At 46.3% G+C, this 17,581-nt stretch overlaps 2 protein-coding genes across 4 annotated transcripts in view; both read right to left on the bottom strand.

Annotated features, from left to right (window-relative positions):
• Window positions 1–3,631, bottom strand: part of MBTPS1 (membrane bound transcription factor peptidase, site 1) — a 44,452-nt gene extending 40,821 nt beyond the window's left edge. The window contains exon 1 of one of the 2 annotated variants that reach the window (XM_065925104.1): window positions 3,512–3,631. The gene's annotated coding sequence lies outside the window, so the exon portion shown is untranslated. Of the gene's footprint in view, window positions 1–3,502 lie in introns of both variants that reach the window. The other variant, XM_065925105.1, reaches the window with a different exon arrangement.
• Window positions 3,632–5,363: 1,732 nt separating this feature from the next.
• HSDL1 (hydroxysteroid dehydrogenase like 1) lies at window positions 5,364–17,398 on the bottom strand. 2 transcript variants are annotated; one of them, XM_065925108.1, is made up of 6 exons: window positions 17,290–17,378; window positions 13,396–13,450; window positions 10,301–10,526; window positions 9,179–9,624; window positions 8,741–8,968; window positions 5,364–8,072 (listed from the first exon to the last, which is right to left on the bottom strand). In XM_065925108.1, the coding sequence occupies exons 3-6, from the start codon at window positions 10,518–10,520 to the stop codon at window positions 7,974–7,976; spliced, it is 993 nt and encodes a 330-aa protein (XP_065781180.1). In that variant the 5' UTR covers window positions 10,521–10,526; window positions 13,396–13,450; window positions 17,290–17,378; the 3' UTR covers window positions 5,364–7,973. The 2 variants fall into 2 exon arrangements, with proteins under 2 accessions (XP_065781180.1, XP_065781179.1); XM_065925107.1 differs by lacking the exon at window positions 13,396–13,450 and having other exon boundaries at window positions 17,290–17,398.
• Between the last annotated feature and the right edge of the window lie 183 nt (window positions 17,399–17,581).

Below are 17,581 nucleotides of genomic sequence, written 5' to 3' on the forward strand. Positions count from 1 at the left end.
CAAAAAATATTTGACATCAAATACTAAATATAAAATACAAAGCTCAAATAGCGCAAATAATACAGTGCCAGGAATAAGATTTAATGAGACGTGTATAAAAGGGAGACAAAGTAGAGGAGATGTATTACTTGGGCAGGCAACAGTTAACATTTCTCATAGCCCAGAATCTTCTATTTTGCATTATAAAACAGTGTCACTGGGATAATGATTCTCGGTATAGCTAAAGTACATACAAATTCATTTCTTTGCAAATAATTAAAGAACATAAGTCAGGGAAATGACTTTTATCACTCAATAGTCGTCTAATTAGGAACATGCGCCTTGCTTTTTAATGACCCTTTACTGAAACAGATCCAGAGAAAACTGTTTAGGCCACAAAAGGGTACCATTCAGTTCAATCAAAATTTGGCTGTAAAAATACCACTTTCATAACTAATTGCACACTTGACTGTATGACCATTGTTTAACAGACTAACATTTGAGAGATGCCAGACTACACTATCTTAAAACAAAGGTGTATTCTTAAGCCTGACTGAACCTTTCATTCTGGCACATTCGCCCATCAGTAGGTTTTGTAGGGGGAAACAGCCCAGCGAGTCAAGAGCACCAAAGTCAAGAGTCATGGTCCACACTGTTTCTATTGTCTGCTCTTCCGCAGAGGCTGCTGCTGTCTCCTCATTCTCTTCACCCTCCCACCATGCAGGACCGGCCAGCCACAAAGGAGGCTCACACTTTCCACATTTTAAACTCATTCCATAAGCAACCTTAGGCAAAAAGACATCCTCAATATTAATAAACCAAGTGAACAGATTTCTGTAGCAGATCAAAACTGATTAGGCCACAGGGAGGAGGAAATCAGTTTCAAGCTGACCCAGATCATACACTGAGAGACAAAGGTCCATCTCCCATTCTTAATATTTCAAGTCATCAAGGGCTGGACTTGCTAAGTTCTTCCAATAAAATATAAGCAGTATCTCAACTCTCTCAGGATGTAAAGGGGCAGATGCAAATACACCAACCCCTACTCCACTTAAAGCACTGCACTAGGAGCTACATGCAGTCTATTGGGCCTGTGGCCTCTAGTTACCCTGGCACTTACTGTGGCTGCCACACAAATTACAGAGACAGCAGGTGGGGCAAGAACCATCTCCCACCAGACTGACAGACAAGGTAAGCACACAACATGAGAAGGACGCAAAGGGGATGATAAAACCTCCTGTCTCTTCAGAAGGGAGCCTGCAACATCTCATGCGGCCCGAGGAGCTTCTAAGGCACTGCAAGCACTAGACTAGAAATGCTTTATTTACAGACGCAACCAACTCTTGATTATAAGGCTACCTGGGAAGCACAATGGAGTTAGCTTATGGGCCAGGGTCCCACCCGGCCTTCCCAGTCGACCCCCTCCCCACCTCTAAGAAAAAGGGCTCTAGCCATCTGCTTCATACATGGCAACAAAAAACTATCTGCAAGAAGTGTCCTGCATGAATGGATAAACAAAATGTGTTACATGCAAACAGTGGAGTATTAGTGTGCCGTAAAAAGGAATGGAGTATTGAGGGAAGGGGTAAACTAGGAGTTTAGGATTATCAGATACACACCACTATATATGGGGACTTCCCTGATGGCTCAGATGGTAAAGAATCTGCCTGCAATGCAGGAGACATGGGGCAGGAGACCTGGGTTCAATCCCTGGGTCAGGAAGATCCCTTGGAGAAGGGAATCACAACCCACTCCAGTATTCTTGCCTGGAGAATTCTAAGCAAAGAGTCTAAGGGGTTGCAAAGATAAACAAGGACATACTGTATAGCATGACCTTCCCAGGTGGCACTGCTAGTTAAGAACCTGCCTCCCAATGCAGGAGCTGTGAAGGGACATGGGTTTGATCCCTGGGTCAGGAAGATGCCCTGGAGGAGGGCATGGCAATCGACTCTAGTATCCTTGCCTGGAGAAGCCCGTGGACAGAGGAGCCCGGCAGGCTACAATTCACAGGGTCGCAGAGAGTCGGACAGGGCTGACGCGACTTTAGCACTGTACAGCACAGAGAACTATGTTCAATATCTTGTAATAACCTACAGTGGAAAGGAATCTGAAAAAGAATATACATATGTATAAATGAATCACTTTGGCTGTGCACCTGAAACTGATACGACATTGTAAAGCAATTGTACTTTTTTTTTTTTTTTAAAGAAGGAATGACACACCGATACAGGGTACAAATTACATGAAGTTTAAGAACAGTCTGCAAAGCAAAAGAAGCCAGACACAACAGTCACATACAACCCCATCTGAATACACGAAATAGTCAAAAAAGACAAATCCAAGGAGACAGCAAATTAGTGGTCGCCTGGAGCTGGAGTTAGAAATGGGCAGTGACTGCAAATGGGCACAGTGGGGGATCTTTTGGACATGGAAGAAATGTTCTAAAACTGGATTATGATGATTGCACAACTGCAGACTTACGGGGGAAAAAAAAAGAACAAATGCTGAATAAGCACACTTAAAAACAGTAATTTTAACCTTAATAAAGAACTCACGTTAAAAAAAAAAAGTGTGTGTGCGTGTGTATATATATGTAAAATGGGTGCTGCAGATTAAAATTTGGAGAGAAAAAAAATCACTGTTCTTCAAACCCTTCATTTTTATACTTATGCAAACTGAAACCTTGAAACGAGTGCGTTACTTACCAGCACAGTCAAGATTAAAGGGCCAAAGGAAACGAAATTCTCCAGTTCAACTCCGAGACCTTAGGCCACTCTCTTACTTGGAAGTGTCCTTCGGAATCTAAAGTAAATATTTAACTTAATCTGCATAGGCAAATAGGCCCAAAGTCTCAAGGGCGCTAACCCAGACAAGGGATAAACATCTTAAATGAACGTAAAGGAGACGGTGTGCAACAGTCTTAGGCAGCACGTGAAGCTCCTACAGGTCTGAGAGTCAACCAGAACCTCCCCGACCCAAATGACCGACGAGCTTCTTACCCCGCATTTATAAAACACCAGACACGTACGGGGCAGGAACCGAGGTCCCTTAAGATCCCACAGCAGGCTCCCCTCTGGGAAGCAGACCGAGAATCGCGGTCTGTTCCCAGGCTGAGGGCCCGGACGGGGGGTACCCCCGTTACACGGTGTAACTCCGTCAAAGTTCACCTTAGATAAAGGAAACGGGGAAGCGGAGCGACCACCGAGGCGTGTCAACGCGCAAAGAGGGCCAGGCGGGGAAACCGGCTGGGAGCCCGGCCGGGGCGAGCGGCGGGACGGCGCGGCTCCCGCGAGCAAGCAAGCGGCGCACCGGCACGTCTCCAACGCTCGTCCTCCCCGCGCCCCGCACCGCCGCCCCCGCACCACCCGGTTCGCGCCCGCGCGGCTCCAGGGGCGCAAGGAGGCCCCGCCGCCCCCACCCGCGCAGACCGCCGCCCTCGCGGCGTCGAGCACGGCGAGCAAGCCGGAGCGCGCGGGCAACCCGGCAGATCGGGAGGGCCAGCGGCTCTGGGGAGCGGACTTGCCTGACGTACCTGCGGCCGCCTCAGGCTCGGGTCCGCAGGGCCCGGGATAACGGCGCCTCCGCTGCAAACACGCCTCGAGTCTCCATTCGGCGCTGTTTACTCCCAACTCTCGCGAGACTGCGCGATTGGGGCGGGGACACAGACGACAGGGATCGCCGGCCCCCGCCGACCGTGCGTGCCCTGCGTGCGCGCGCTGGACGCCGAGGTCCCGGGGCGGGGGGTACCCTGGCAACGGAGGAAGGGTGGAGGTCTCGCGACGTTTGCGGCCCTGGGGCAGGGGCGGGGTCAGGTTGCTGGGACCTGGCCGGAGTCTGGGAAAAGAACTATTAGAGTGGGCGGATGGGAGATTCTCAGGAGCTCAGGGAACCTGTATGGCCCCCGGCCGGGCGCGGCCCTGCGGAGGACAGCCGTGGCGGAACAGCCACTGAACGTTCGTGTTCATCCAGTGCTCTCTTCCTGGGGCCTGTAGAGCCAGGTACGGCGGCGCCCCCTCTGCAAACCTCCACCCGTTTAACCGTCGCTGCAGCTCGGATGCAGGCGAGTCAAGTGCTTACTCAAGGCCTGAGGGTGCGAATCTTCGCCTGACTTCCACCCTGACAGGCGAGACCCCGGCCTCAAGGCCGGTCTGCTCTACTCTTAACCCCTCCCAGCGTCGCCTGGGCCACGGACGCCAAGCTGAGACCCGTTCTGAAGAAACAAAGATGTATTAAACTCTCTAAAAGTGTGCCCCCCCCCCCCCCTCAGTTGTCTGGGTGATTGAGATACTAAAATCACCCACTTAATGTCTAAATGTTGAGCTGATCGACACTAGACATTGGGCACAACTAGGGGATGGAAGGGCTTTATAGGTGGCGGCAGTGGTAAAGAATCTGCCTGCCAATGCAGGAGACGAAGTCTCGATCCCTGGGGTCGGGAAGATCCCCTGGAAAAGGAAATGACAACCTTGCCAGGAAAATTCCATGGACAGCTGAGCCTTGAAGGCTACAGTTCATGGAGTCGCAAAACAGTCGGACACGACTGAGCTGGCACGCAAGGGGGACTGAAAGCCTGTTTTAGGTCATTTTGATGACAAATATTGTGCTACGTCGTTAGATAAAACTACTTGTATCTTGTTTGACCTTTCCACAGCACCTGGATAATGCCCCAATATTAGAAACCACAGCACTGCATTTTCCTCTTAACACTATTTAACCAAACTGATATAGTGGAGAAACACAGACTCACCTACTAGCTTTTTGTGATCTTAGGCAAGTTGTACCTCAGCTCTCTGTAACTCACCTTTCTCACCCAAAGGAGTTATGAATACCTCCCGAAGATTAAGGTTAAATGAAGCATACACATACAGACTTTGACACAGAACACATTCAATGAATGTGGTTGTACTAGACCAACCCAAATCTGATCAAGCTCTTACCCACCTCCTGAGACACATCAGTGTTAGGAACTTTCAGAGAACTCTTGACTCTTTCATTTGTAAATCCAGAGCACTTCCCCCCCCCCCCCTCCACTACCACATAAGGGACTTGATCTTAAAATTAACTGCGATGTTCTAATCAGGGTTCTTTTAACAACCCTTTAGGTCCCTATGCCATTGAATACAAAGCCCCACTGTTAGGAACTGAGGTAGGTTAGTGAATCGCAAACATCCTTGTCATGTGATACTCAAGGGGAAGGGAACTTTGCAGCTCCCGAGAGCGCTAGAAACTGCAGGGGGCCTGGAGGAGGACAGGAGGTGGCCTGGAAATTTACCAAGGGAGGCTGAGTGCCCCAGAATCCTGGTCTACCGGTTTTTCACCACTTCAGGTTCTGGTAACTCCCCAAACACTTCATGTGTATGATAAAAGCATTTGTAATCCCATGGGAAGGTAAATCTTTATTAAACCTGAATGCTATTTTAAAGAGTAACAGTCCAGAGACAGAGACAAAGAAAGACTGATTGTGGAGTGCACACAGTGGCAAGACTCGAGATGTCGTTTAACCCAAATGTGCCAAGATTTTAAGTAATTGAGGTGAAAGCAAAACAAAGCAAAAAAGACTCCTCAGAAGAGCTGTCTCTACTCATAGTCTCCCTTTTTCGTCCCACTCCTTGAACTTGCTACTTTTCATCCCCACCGCTCAACGAAAAATGGATCATGGCGAAACCACCAGTGATCTCCCTATCACCCACGTCAAGGAACAAAAATCGGCCTTTATTTTGTTCAACCTATCAGGAGAACGAGAGCAAAAAATCAACTCTGTAGTTTCAAGACTTATGAGACATATGACTATGCACAATTTTCTGACTGAATTACCAGCTTTTAATGAATTACTGTCACAGGTGTTCAGAGATTAATTTTTTGTAATTTTTAAATATTTGTTTCTATGGGGGGGAGGAAAATGTTTCTCTCTTTCCAAACATACGGACCAACATCTCTTCTAAAGGAAGCAGAAGCAACTGCTTTTATTGTTAAATTTGCCTTAATAAGAAACCCCAGCTACAGTGGTCCAATTATGACTCTCAAATGAGCGCTGGGAAAGATGAAGCCTAAGAAAGATCCTTGGTTTTCATCTTTTGTGAACTTTGCACTGATCAGCATATTTACATATGTCCTGCCAAAAGAAAATTTTAAAACATCACTGACATGGTTTACTTAGTCTCATCATGTAACAATGATCCAACATCTAATCTATAAATATTAGACACTGCTGTACCACACAACACCTTAAATATAAATATGGTATTTTTACATCACGTTGCTACTTGTTATACATCAAAGTTCAAGTCAATGTGGCATAAAGTCAAGTTTTCGCTAGTCTTAATAACCATCAATTAACTGTCAGGTGGGGAAACGCCAAATATAACAAAGCCTTCCAGCTAACGCCATCAAAATCATCACTTCCATGTAGTATCACTGGTATGTGACTTTTCACACCTGCAGTTCTTCCTCTTGTGTAATGAAGGCCTGATCTGTAAATGGAAGAGCTTCTGAATTTAACCTCTGATCCTAAGTCCAAGTCAGATCTGAAAATACTAAGGCAATGTAACTGGCAAAACTGTGGGCATAAAATAAAAGCATGCTCAGGCCTCCTCGTAATGGATATCAGGTCAGGAGTAAGCAATTCCATGAAAGTCCTGATTTCAATTAACTGGTTTCTGCGTCAGCACTGCAATATTAAACACTGGATTTCAAATGTGCACAGACTGACATATTCGTCTCGTGATTTACAATTGTCAAAGCACTAGGTATGTGGTTCTCAAAAATGTTTGGCTTCATAAGACCTGAACCAAAAAGAATACACAGTAGGTTTCAGTGCAAACCCATATAGTGGTGGTTATTGGGCATTAATTATCTTCACACCAATGAAAGTGTTTACTATAACATACAAATTTGTTACATGAACCAAGAATGAGCTTCTAACTGATTTCAACAGATACAGTATGTCTTTTCACACACGTAATTTGTCCATATTTTAACTATTATTCTATAAATACTTGATATTTATATCATTAATGTTACTGGGATGGAATAATATTACACAGAAAAGTGTTTCACAGCCAGGTATAAGAAGTTCTAGAGGGCTACACTTCAGTTATAAAATGGGTCATAGGCTGAGAAATCACTACTTATCCACAGTAACTAGAAGTCAAGAGATGACTGAGGGTCAGTCATCACATGTCCAAAGCTAGGAATTAATTAATTCCTTAGTAGATTAAAAAACAACAACAACAACAACAACAATGTTGTTAGGTGATATTATATATGGCAAACCTATAGCACAAAACTAGGTGGCCTTGTTTAGTATGAAAAAGAATAATGTAGAATTTTAATACCCCTTTGGATGCCACATTAAGACATCTTGACGAGAAATCTTTTTTAAAGCAACCTACCAATAAATAAAGTTGACCGGATGTACACAACTTATGCACACACATGGTTCTCTAATTATCAGTTGAAGAGCAGCATTTCACACACAGAGAGCCAAACGACTACAGCTACACAATACAATACAGGCTTCCACTAATTATACCAGCAACCTTACCTAGAAAATAACACTTTTCAATAGTCTTTCCTGATGAACACTGAAAACCAATGCTATAGTTCATCTACTGACATAGACAATTTCCCTTAAGAAACATGTGAGACTGTAAGAGCTGACAAGTCATATCATATTTCAGTATCATACTACTGTAGCTCCTAGAACAACATAAATCACACAACTTCTGAAAAGTTAAAAAAAAAAAACACATCAAATTTTAGGTTTCCTCCATCAGTTCTCATGCCACAGTCGATATTTACTCTGTGCCCTCTGCGCGGCCCTTAGGGTTTTCCCACAGCACTCTTAAAAGGTTTATGTTTGTTTTGCAAAGGATAAGTCAAGAGTATGCTAAATAACCAAAAAAAATGCAGAAGATAAATTCCATGTGTTCCTCCAAATGTAGAATACTGCAGGCTCCCACAAGTCGGCCAAACTTCCCAGCCGTCATCCGGCTTCAAGCTTTGCAGGATAAGGCCTCCTTACGCAAAGAACGGTTGAGAATATTTGCTCCCCACACCCAGAGCCATTCAGGCATATACTGTGCGAAAAGAAACTAAAGATGAAAGAGAAAAGGATTACAAGGTTAGAATCCAAAGCCATCGACAACAAATTGTACAGATCAGCAATGATTTAAGCCAACAAACATCACCAATCACCTTAAATACAAAAGAGGAAAAAAACCTTAGGTGATGCTGCATTGAGTACCCACTTTTGCACAAGACCCTATGCTAGACTCTCTGGGGAACAGAAATGGGATCACCGCCCACTCACCCCTTCCTCTAAGTAGGCAGGACAGACCTACATGCAGTGATACGATTCCATCTTTACTCAGTGTGATATGAATAGCAGGTCATGTAGGTAAGAATTCCAAATCATCCCAGGAATAAAAGGCAGGTCAAAGAGCAAAATGCATCCACGGTCAGTACTGTGAGAGAGAACTGGGGTTTGAGGGGCAGGGTGGAGCTTACTCTACTGACATTAAAACAGCGGATTTCCTCTTCTAGATGTCATGCAGCTGGAACTTTCGAATGTTCTTAACATAATAAATCCACAGAAGAGAATTCAGTGACTGAACTGGAACCACTAAGATTTGAGAATCAGAATTTACGATCCTCATCTTCCAGCATCAGGCTTCAATCAGATTCCCATGTATCTATCGTTTGGAAAGGTTTAGGATGCCTTAACCTTAATTAGGAGGGCTGAGCGCACATGGCTGGTTACCTGGATGGAATGGGACCAGTATCCTGTGGTCCTTTTTGAAATGCCGAGGGTAGAAACAGCATGATGTGCGTACACTTTTGGGGAAGGCACCAACCACGGGCATTTGTGCAGAAAGCTGCCAGGGGCGGCCACATTGGTAGCCACGTAGAATGGGATCAAACTCTGTACAAAGATTCCCTTGGAAGCATATTCATACTGCAATGCTCTGCTGAAGTGGTCTAAATATGCCTGTTAAATAAAACAGGAGGGAAAAGACTGATTTTGTTGGGAACTCGAAAGAAATCAAGAAGAAAAAAAAAGACCTATGGTCATTTTGGGAAAAAAATACAGCATAAGCAAACATCAGCTGCTGACAGAGAACTCAACAAACTAGACCAAACCACTGTGATAAACGTTTTCCTACATGATGACTTCACTTTCCACCTGGGAACGGGTTACCTTAGATGCTGAGAATGCCGCCAGCTGGGGGGTGGGTTTGCAGCAGGAGCCGGAGGAGATGGTGACGATGGCGCCCTTCTTCCTCTCCACCATCCCTGGCAACACGATGTGGACCATGAGGCTGGCTGCGGCGATGTTCACGTTGACGATGTCCCAGAGCGTGTCCTCAGAGACCTGTGTGAAGTACTGCGGATAGGGGTAGAACACACCCACGTTATTCACCAGGATGCCAATGTCTCTGTCCTGCAAGGCTTCCCGGATCACGCCGTAAATCTCGCGGCCGCTGCTGAAGTCCGCGACTATGATGTCAGTCTCCACTTTGTAGGTGTCAGCTATGTCTTTAGCGACCATCTGCAGCTTCTCTTGGTTCCGGCTGATCAGGACGATGTTGAGCCCACGGCTGGCCAGCTCCTCTGCATAGGCCCTTCCAATCCCATCCGTGGCACCTACAGGACAAGCCAGAAAAAGGGAGCAAACTCATTTCATGGTGCGACCCTTAAAATGGACCTTAAATACCCCATGTCTGGGTTTAATCAGAGAAGGATTCACACTAGAAATAAACTCAGTTCTGTGAGTAATCAGTCAAGCACAAGGTGGAATCCGTAATACAAATGACATGAGCGAATCAAATGCTCGCCCAGACACGCTGACAGGTAGAGGAAGCGCTGCTTTACGTTTGCCAAGGTGACTGTGAGACACAGTGGGAGACTGTTCTCAAAGCCTCATCTGGTCTCAGTGAGTGTCAGAAGGTACTTTCCTAGGAAACAATGGTAAATGAAAATGAAATTTAAAAGAAGGGAAGCATTTCTGAAAGTGGTACCAGTTTGTAAGGACACTTTCAAAACAGAGAGCAAGAAGGAAAAGCAAGCAGCAGGAAGGCGGGGCTGGATGGGGAACAGGAGGTGACAGAAGAAGGACAAAAATCACAGGGAAACACCTTCCAAGATGAGTGGTGAGAAATGTGCACATAATCATAACAGAGGAAGTTTTATTTCTTTATCTCATGAAAACATGATTAAATTCAGTAAGTCCCTGAATGAAGCATCCAACTTATAACACAGATCAAATGGGAAAGATGACTTCATTTTTAAATCAGGCAAGAACTGAAATCTCATCTCTTACCACTCACGACCGCCCATCTTCCATACTGCTTGATCAGGTCCGCTCTGCTCACCAGGCGCGGGATGAAATGCAGCCTGATGAGGCTGTAGAAGTCACAGACGACGGTGATGCTTTTTCTGGCCGTGTACCAGGCTCCAACCAAGGCGAGGGCTTCCATGTAGCAGTTGCAAGACCTTGCGATTTCCCTGTACAAGAGGTAGAAGCTGTCGACGGCAGCCATGGCAGCCTGCAGGGGCGGGGAGCAAGAGAGGTGGTCTTTGCTTAGAAACTGAAAGGATCACACACAGTTTGGGTGAAGAAGGACGTTTGAGACATCAGGGCTTAACAATTTTGCATTCAAATAACAGTAACTGTTCAAATGCACGTAGCCTGTGGATCCAGTCAATTTATGATATCATTACTTGACATCTGCAGCTTACAAAGTTCTTTCCATCCAAGAAGATTAATCAACATGATTATCAGGAGTTGCCAAATTCCTACTAAAATCCAGGCACTGAGCTAAATGTTATGGATATGACAATAAACACAATATGCTCTATGCCCTAAGGAGTTCCCAGCCCAGCTTACTGACAGGCACAGACTTTTTAATTCACGTTAAGAGCTGAGAGTAATGTTTATTTCTTTTATTGAATTTATTTATGCAAAACTGGCAAGCACAGAGGACCTACTATCCCTGTAGAGACAAAGTATGAAAAATAGAGGCACTATTAAGACATAGCCTTGGCCTCAAAAGGGGCTTCCTGATCACTCAGACAGTATAGAAACTGCCTGCAATGCAGGAGACCACGGTTCAATCCTTGGGTCAGAAAGATCCCCTGGACAAAAGAATGGCTCCCCACTCCAGTGTGCTTGCCTGGAAAATCCTATGGAGAGAGGAGGCTGGTGGGCTACAGTCCACAGGGTCTCAAAGAGTCAGACAGGACTGAGCGACTAACACTTCAGCCTCAAAGACCTTACAACTCACTCTGAGACAAACTATGCTCTAATACTCTAACATAAACTGCATTATGTATAAATAATATTCATAAATGTACATTTTAAAAAGAGATACTCCCCGAACCTGAAGACATGGTTTTCAGAAATGACAGTGGCTAAGCACACTTCATCTGGCTGGCATCACTGGCACACCATCCTCCTTGCCTGGCCCCTTGTGTTTGGGGAACAAAAGCCCAATATGACTCTTGTAAGTATCCACACAGCAAGCATCTTTACGTGCCATGTACTGGGATGGACACTAAGGTTCCAAAGATGAAGCAAACGACTGCCTAGGAGGAGAGACTGACATCTAACAAAACAACTTAAAATTCCATATGAACTGGTGTGTACGTGTGTGCACCTGCAATCAGAGAGGCATAGAAAGGCTGGGCATGACCAAGGCTGATAAACTTCCTTCCAGACTAGACCAGGGGAGTCACCAAGGCCTGAGCCAACCACGTGCTCTCAGTGAGGGTCAGGTATCAAAAAGATCAGAACTGACCACAATTAAACTACAGGGAGCTCAGATGTGCACAAGCACAAGGGTATATAGCATTTATTAATATCATGTAAGAGAAAATAGATTTAAGCCAAACACAAAATTTACATAAACTTTCTGGAAGTGGCCCCTCTCATAGAAATCTGTATAGAAAAAAACTAAGTTTTTTTCTGAAACTAAGAAAAAAATCCCTGACAGTACCAGCAAAAATTGGCATAAGCTTAAGGAAGAATAATTCCCTCCCACTCCACCGCAATGCAATTTGAGCTCAACCAAGGTCTGCAGAGTAAAGAAAACAAATTAACCTCTGGAATGGGACACACTGTAAGAAATGACACCACACTGGTAACAGGCGCATAAAATAACAAAAAACTACTGAATGTAAATACATATGCGTGTGTGTGTGTGTGTGTGTGTGTGTGTGTGTGTTGAGTATGCATATGAGTGTGTAGGCCAAATTACAAACCAACAGAACATACGAAAGAAACATGATAGAAAACTGAAGAAGCAGGCAGTAGGATTCCTAAATGCCCCACGACGCGCATATGACCCCTCAAACATTAAACTTTACAATCCCGTCCTGTGCTGTGCTTAGTCGCTCAGTTGTGTCCAACACTTTGTGACCCCATGGACTGCAGTCCACCAGGCTCCTCTGTCCATGGGGTTTCCCAGGCAAGAATACTGGAGTGGGTTGTCATTCTCTCTTCCAGGGGATCTTCCCGACCCAGGGATCGAACCCACTGCTACCACACTGGCCGGCAGATTCTTTACCACTGAGCCACCAGGGAAGCCCTCGGGGTCACAGTCCTCCACCTCAAAGGCATCCCCTCTTTGTATGCTATGCCTCTCAAAGCTTCCAGATGCTCGTGATGAGGCAGTGACGGGTCCCCCCCCACACCGTGGCAGAACAGAGCCACATCCTGGGGGGCTGGTGCTGGGTGGAAAGGCCCCTCCCAGTCACACTGGCTGCTTCCCGGGACAGAGTTGATTCAAGATTCCCAGAGAAGTGACCAAAAACACTAGCTCCTTACAAAGAAGAACATAAAAACTGAAAATCCGAGTCCAACCATCCTAAGCTGGGAGTTCCCGAAATAACACTTTTATAGTGGACACGTGCCATCTGTCACACTTACTCAAAGAGTAGGCCATGAGGAAAGTAAATGCAAAACATGACACTTGCATGCACCAGTACTTTTTGAACAAAATGTAATAACACAACCATAAGCAAAACAACAGCAACAACTAGATTCTTGGAACATTAAATCTAGTCTTCAAAATAATAGGTGGGTATACGTCTAAGATGTTACACAATGTTTTCAGTAAAACACTGGACACCACATATCAAGATCTAATAGATTGGAGCCAAAGAAATACTTGTGGGGAAAAATGCATGGCAGGCGTGTCTGTAATAAGGTTCCAGCTAAAAGGAGGTCACATGTGCCTTGGGGAATGACCTCACCTCAAGGGGAAGCTGTGTAAACTTCGACCCCTCCTTCGACCATTTCTCTCAAGAATGTGAGATGGAAAAACTTCAGAAAAGATGCCTGACTACGACAGAGTCCTCGGTCTTTCTGCGGAAGTCATTCTCCCCAGTCATTCTCTGCCTGCAGTCTCCTCTTACCTCCTCTGCCAGCTCTGGGCCTCCAGGAGCTGCTCTGTCTTCTTTTCAGGACAAGCTGCAAGCAAAAACAAACAGCAAGCGCCTTTCCCTCACAGCTCAGCTGGGAAAACTTTACATAAAACTCAGACCAAAGGTTTTTAAAAGTTAAAAGAAAGTAAAAATGCATGTGCCATGAATCCAAACAATACTTTGGCCACCTGAGGCAAAGAGTCAACTCACTGGAAAAGACCCTGACGCTGGGAAAGATTGAGGGCAGGAGAAGAAGGGGACGACAGAGGATGAGATGGTTGGATGGCATCACCGACTCAATGGGCATGGGATTGAGCAAACTCCAGGAGATGGTGAAGGACAGGGAAGCTTGGCATGCTGCAGTCCATGGGGTTGCAGAGTTGCACACAATTGAGCGACTAAACAACAATTTAAGAAAATTGGAAAAATGTACATCAAAGTTGTCTATTATGCACAGCTCAAAGAATAAAAAAACACTCATGGGGCCCCAGGACTCCACAAATCAAATCAGAGTCTTAGAAGGCCCAATGCCTCCTCCCTGGTCACATCCCTTTCCACCACACTTGGGGTAATCACTCTCCTAAGTTCTGATGTAATCATTCCCTTGCTCTCTTCTTTCTTTCGTAAATAGTTGTATACCACCCTACCAGAGATTCTGAAACAACAGTACTCCATTTTGCCCCTTACATAAGGAATCGAGCCCACGGACCCAAGGAATCAAGCCCACGTACCCTTCAGGGACTTGTTCCTCTCACTCAGGGCTGTTTCCCAGACCCAGGCACACCTCCGCAGCGGCAAGCCATAAACGCTCACTGCTGCACCGTCTCATGGCACAGACACAATTCGTATGTCCAGTCTACTGCTGATGGGTTGTTCCTGTTGGTTTTGACTTAACAACTACGAACAGCGCTGCTGTCAATGTTCTCGTGCATGCACAAGAGTTTCTCAAAGGGACAGGCCTAAGAGCTGAACTGCTGGGCCACAGGGCATCCATTTGTTCAACCAGATGCTGCCAAAGCGGCTGAGCCACTTTACACGCCCACCAGCAGCAGAGTGTGAGCTCACGCTGCCTCTTCTCAATGGCTGGCAACATCCAACAGTTCGCCTCCCGCCAAAGGCTGGCTGTGAAATGGGATCTCACCATCGTCTGCACTGGCATTTCCTGACTGTTAATAAGGCTGGCACTTCCTCCTGACGTTTATGTGCTGTTTCTGTTTTCTCATCTATGAAATGCCTGTTTCTAGCTTTTGTTCTTACTTCTTTCCAAGTCAACTTTTTAAAAAATTTAATTTTTAAAAATTGTATTTATTTATTTTGGCTGAACCACACAGCATGCTGGATCAAACCCAAGCCCCCTGCATTGGACATGCAGAGTCTTAACCACTGCACCACCAGGGAAGTCCTCTTGTGATCTTCTTTCTATTGTGTTGTCTTTTTTTTCTTTCAGAGTTCTAAGTATTCTCTCACATTCTAGATACTAGTCCTCTATATGCTTTGTCTCTTTATACAAGTGCTTTTGATGAAATGAATGTCCTAGTATCAACATCAACATAATCCAATTTATCAATCTTTTTCCTGCATGGGTTATGCTTGTTACGTCTCATTTCAGAAATCCCATCTTAACCCCAGGTCAGAAAGATATTTTTCTGTATTATTTTCCAAGTTTTTTCTTTTCTTTCTTTTTTTTTTTTTTTTTTTTTACAATTCTGCTTTTCAGATTCAAGTCTTTAATCCACCTGTGGCCTTGTGATGGTGTGAGGCTGGGGTCGCATCCATCTCTACTGTTCCTCCCCAGACCCTAGCATGGTGCTAGGTATACAGTATTTATTTAACAAATAGAAGCAAATAATGCCTTGTGTTCAAAGCTCAAATTTCACTCGGGTAGAAATAACTTGAGAAGCTTCTCCAACTTTGCATCAGCACTTTGATGAAGCTGTTATTGGTGTATCATGACTTTTTGGAGTTTCCTTACCCCACTGTGCCAAGTTTCAGTATACCGCTAACATAAACTACACGGAGAGAGTCAAAACATGGGAGTTCTTGTCCAAGATCCAATACCCCTCAGTTTCAGGTCTCCACTTCTGCAGTGGGAATTAAAACTATAACAGCATCCACTCCTGGGTACAGACCCAAGATAACTGAAGACTTAGGCTCACACAAAAACCGGTATGGCTGTGCTCATTAATCACTAGCTAAAAAGTGGAAATAACCCAAATGTCCAACAACAGATGAATGGACAAACAAAATGTGGTCTCTCCACATGATGAATATTAATTCAGCAATGTAAAGAACAAAGTATGGATACATGTTATGATATGGACAAATCTGGAGAACAGTATGCTAAGCCAAAGAAGCCAGACACAAAAGGCCGCTCGTTATATGACTCCATGTACGGGTAATGTCCAGAAAAGGCAAATCCAGAGACAGAAAGGAGACGAGGGCTGCCACAAGGCAGGAGGAGTGGGAAATAGGGAGTGACTGCCAATGGGGTGGGATTTCTTTGGGGAATGATGGGAATGTTCTGGAATTAAACAGTAGTGATGGTTGTGGACAGTTAACATGCTACTATGAACAGCACACGCTTAAATGGCTAAAATGGTGAATTTTGTTATGTGACTTTTATTTTTTAAAAAATCTGCTTAAAAAAAAACAATTTGTTGAGCTCTATCTATGTCTGTGGAATATTACTGTAGTGATCACAACCACGGACTCCGAAAACAGACATCCTGGGTTTGAACCCAGGCTCCCCATGTAAGAGCTGTGTGTCTTGGGTGAAGTTACTTAATTACTTCACAGAGCTTACCTTATATTACCTGCAAATATGGGGCTAATATTTCCTGCCTAAGATTATAATGAAAATTAAATCAGATCATACGTATGAAGCACTCAGAGTCTGGGAATATCAGCCCTCAATAAATCTTGGCTATCAGCCACTATAATTTAATGTTCAATAATGTTAGTTATTGTCTATTTGCAGCGCTCAGGATTAAAATCTGGCTTTCTGCAAAAGACTCCGCTAAGTGTTTTCTTCATGGCACTTCTCTCATCAACCCTTCCAGGCAGAGTTGTAATCATGCCCAGTTTACAGACATGGAAACTGAGGCTTACCGAGGTAAAGTGGCACAGCCAGGACTCTGCAGCTAAGTGGGCGGTGGGAATTCAGATCAAGGTCTGTTAAAGTCCAAAGGCCTGCCTGGTGACCCCCGCTCTGAGACCCCCCAGGCGGGCATCCTGCTGACATCACCAAGCGGGCCGCTGGGTTGGGCTTCGCCGGGCTGCACGTTCCTTCGGAACAGCGACAGCCTCCCTGGTCCCCAGAAACCTTCCCCTCCAGCACCCGGCAGGGCCCAACAAACCACCGCCGCTGGAGAGCTGGTGAGGCCCTTTCTCCAAGAGCGCCCTTATTCTGAATTACTTCTCATTCAGAACAAAGACGAAGACAACAAACCCCACTCAGACCGAGTCCCTCTGGAAACGAGAATAAAGAAGCACAAACCGGTGCCTTTCAGAACCTCGTGGGGAGCACCCAGGTCAGGTCCGGGAATGAGATGGGCCCGCGCTCGGGGTGGGTGGGGCACCAGGTCAGCCGGGTCCCGGGGGAGGGGCGGGCCCAGAAGACGGGCTCCTCATGGGGTGCAACGCCCGGATGGAGTTGGGGAAGAGGCGCTCAGGGTGGGCGGGCCAGGAAGGAGGGGTGCTGGGGGCGGGGGTCCCAGGGAAGGGAGGGAAGACAGGGTCCGGGGGTACCGGGGTCTCGGCGAGGAGGGCACTGGTCTCGGGGGGCGTGGTGGGACGCAGAGCGAGCAGCCGGGCCGAAGCCCCGCCGGGCGCCGAGAGAGCCTAGGAGGCTCTGGGACCCGGGGGTGCGCGCGGGGGGCGCGGTACCTGCAGAGACGGCGCAGCCTCGAAGCTGGTCCCGCCAAAGACGCGCGGCCGCCGCCCCCGTCAACTCCGCCGCAGCAGCTCCCCGGGCCGCGCCCCCACGTGACCCGCGCACGCGCTGGGGGCGTGGCCGTTGCTGGACCCGCCCCCGGCGTTCCGACGCTCAGGCCCGCCCGAGTGCGCGTGTGCAGCGGTTGCCGTGGAGACCAGGGAAGCGTTGGGCAGCCAACCACGCGGGCTCCGGTGGCCTGGTGGACTAGGATCCATAGCTATCCCGCAGAACCGGGCTCCCACT

This window comes from Muntiacus reevesi, chromosome 2, assembly GCF_963930625.1.
Source record: "Muntiacus reevesi chromosome 2, mMunRee1.1, whole genome shotgun sequence".
Classification (NCBI taxonomy): domain Eukaryota; kingdom Metazoa; phylum Chordata; class Mammalia; order Artiodactyla; family Cervidae; genus Muntiacus; species Muntiacus reevesi.

Bases quoted from the DNA above. Each gene is read 5' to 3' on its own strand.
- HSDL1 (XM_065925107.1), bottom strand. From the start codon at position 10,520: ATGGCTGCCGTCGACAGCTTCTACCTCTTGTACAGGGAAATCGCAAGG. The intron at 9,625-10,300 runs GTAAGAGATGAG...CTTGTCCTGTAG, and splicing joins AAGATGGGCGGTCGTGAGTG to GTGCCACGGATGGGATTGGA. The intron at 8,073-8,740 runs GTAACCAGCCAT...TTTCATCTTTAG, and splicing joins ACTGGTCCCATTCCATCCAG to TTTCTTTTCGCACAGTATAT.